Below are 2,489 nucleotides of genomic sequence, written 5' to 3'. Positions count from 1 at the left end.
TTTTTTTTTTTTTTTTTTTTAATGGGATTTTATAAAATATCTTCATTCTAATAGAAAAGAGGTGGATTGCTGCCTTTGAACAGGATTATGTTTTGGTAATTCCAAGATTTTTCTGTGGTAGTAGAGGAGCAGTGCTGCTTTTTCTGGCATTTAAATTATTTGTTTCCTTCCTTTTTTAATATTTTGGCTTATGTCTTTGCTTCTCTGGGTTTGTTTTCTTTTGTTTAAAAAAAAACAAATCTGTAATGAATTGGTAATAGACAATAAACTGGAAAGCATAATAAGTAATATGAGTAGACTAACATGCCACGAGCCCAGTCCAGCAAAACACTAATCCTGAATGGAAGGCATTATATTCATGTGTTTAAAGTTATGCTATGTTAACGACTTTACCTGAATCAAAGCCTACATGAATAATGATGCTTATTATACAAACACTAACAAATATGAATACCTTTATTCATCTGATTAAAGTTATGTTCATAAATAATTGGAGGACTAGGGCCATATTTCATGCATAAAAGCATAGATATATTGTGAAAAGGGCTTTGTGCTGAGCACAGGACTGGAGCAGAGAACCTCTGGCTTAAAAACTTAGCTTTGTATTGCATCCATGAGTAACAGGGTAATTTCTTTAAAGTCAGTGTGTATTAACAAAGGCTAACATCTTATGGGGTATATAGAGTAAATTGATTTGTAAACCTGTGTGAAGAGGAAGGAGTACTGAATTGTATTAAACTGTGTGAACAAGAACTCTAAAAGGAAAAAATATTTTTTTTGTTTAGACAATATAAGCATGCCTGTGGCATGTATTGGTAGGGAACAGTGGAGGAAGAAATACTTCAATCTGTAGCATGGCCAGAAGACTAGTTTCTGCATTATTTTAATTGCCTGGGGTTTTATTTTTGTGATACCATCTATCATCTTGTTATAATACAACTTCAGGTAACAGAAAGTTACAGAATAAAACAGAGAAGCTAGTGGACTGCCTTCCTTGTTTCTACTTCGTAAGTGTTGGTCTTTTTAATTACTTCAGAGAGGCTGTCATGATAGAGTTTAGTGAGAGATTGTTGTGTCATATGTTAGCCTGGTTTTAGCTAGAAGAAAGGAAAGAAAAGATAATATTGGCTTTGTCTTGACAGAAAATTAAAATGTAGCTGCACCTGTGTCCTTCCTTTCTTAATGTTTTTGACTAATGTGAATCCTAGCAAAATACTAAAATATTATCCAATAGGTTTTTTTAAGAAACAATTTGAAACAGTTATGTTGTTCTTAGCAAGGATTAAATACTGGTCCAATAAAATGTATTTATTTATGTATTTATTTTAGACCTCAGCAGCAATTTCAGGAAACTCTGCCAGTACCAGCGTTTCCTCTTCAGCAACCAGTGGCCTTACAGGATGGGCTGCCTTTGCAGCCAAAACCTCTTCTACCGGTCCATCAACTGCCAAATTGAGTTCAACAGCACAGAGTACCAGTGGGAAACCTGCAGCCTCTTCTAATGTACAGAAACCTGTGGGTTTGTCAGGATTGGCAACATCTAAAGCAGGACTAGGGTCAAAAATAGCTTCCAACAACAGCAGCACAAGTCCTGTTCAACTGAAGCCACCTCCGCCTTTGACACTGGGGAAGACAGGTCTTAGTCGTTCAATAAGCAGTGATAATGTCAGCAAAGTAGGACTCCCTAGTCCAAGCAGTACAACTCCAGGTAGCAGCAGCCAGGCAAACAGTGGCAACGGAAGCAGCGGGACAACAAGTAACAGTGGAAGCAGCACCAGCAAAACCGCTGCAGATTCGGGCAATCAGTCACCATCCTTAAAAGGTCCAACCTCTCAGGAATCACAGCTTAATGCTATGAAAAGGTTACAAATGGTCAAGAAGAAAGCTGCCCAAAAGAAACTAAAAAAGTAATAGAACTGCCTCAGAAACATGGTTGTATTTCTTGAAAATATGTGCGTGATGTATGTCTCTTCTGACTGAATTAATGCACACTTCATTTAATAAAGAGTCATTCAGCCAACTTCCTGATCACCTTTGTTCTGACGTGCTAGACTATATAAATCTTTGTATCCTGGCTGCCTACAATAGACTTTATAGCTGTGCTCTAGCTCCAGTGAATCAAAGCATCTCTTCTCCAATTTGAAGAAGTATTCAGTTTGTCATGCAATTTGTGTGAAGTTTTTTTAATCCAGCAGTGGCCAACCTGTAGTCTCTGCCACAAGTGGTACAGGCAGCCTTTGTATGTGGCACGTGACAGATTAGGGATGGAGAAAGGAATACAGTGGCAGATAGGATAGGAAACACAAAGCAGAGCAGGAGATCTGGCAGGGGAAGGAGAGCCAAGTAGTAGTTGGGAAGGGTGTGGGGTTGACCTTGTGGCATGCCTACTGAAAACGTTGACCCTCACTGATATGGACAGTACTTTAGTGTCACTACTGATGTTGGTTTTTAATGTAATATCTGTCTATACATAGTAGTAATTTGTTGAA

General features: G+C 38.0%; 1 protein-coding gene across 2 annotated transcripts in view; it reads left to right on the top strand.

Annotated features, from left to right (window-relative positions):
- The window catches only part of INTS12 (integrator complex subunit 12), a 32,376-nt gene extending 30,356 nt beyond the window's left edge, over positions 1 to 2,020 (top strand). For both annotated transcript variants that reach the window (XM_019521925.1, XM_019521924.1), the window contains exon 7: positions 1,330 to 2,020. In XM_019521925.1, coding sequence (XP_019377470.1) covers positions 1,330 to 1,911 — 582 coding nt within the window. In that variant the 3' untranslated portion in view covers positions 1,912 to 2,020. The remainder of the gene's footprint in view (positions 1 to 1,329) is intronic.
- The last annotated feature ends 469 nt before the right edge of the window (positions 2,021 to 2,489 follow it).

The sequence above is a fragment of the Gavialis gangeticus genome, unplaced genomic scaffold (genome assembly GCF_001723915.1).
Source record: "Gavialis gangeticus isolate Ggan-Ray unplaced genomic scaffold, GavGan_comp1, whole genome shotgun sequence".
Classification (NCBI taxonomy): Eukaryota; Metazoa; Chordata; order Crocodylia; family Gavialidae; genus Gavialis; species Gavialis gangeticus.
This window is presented reverse-complemented; position numbering and strand designations above follow the sequence as displayed.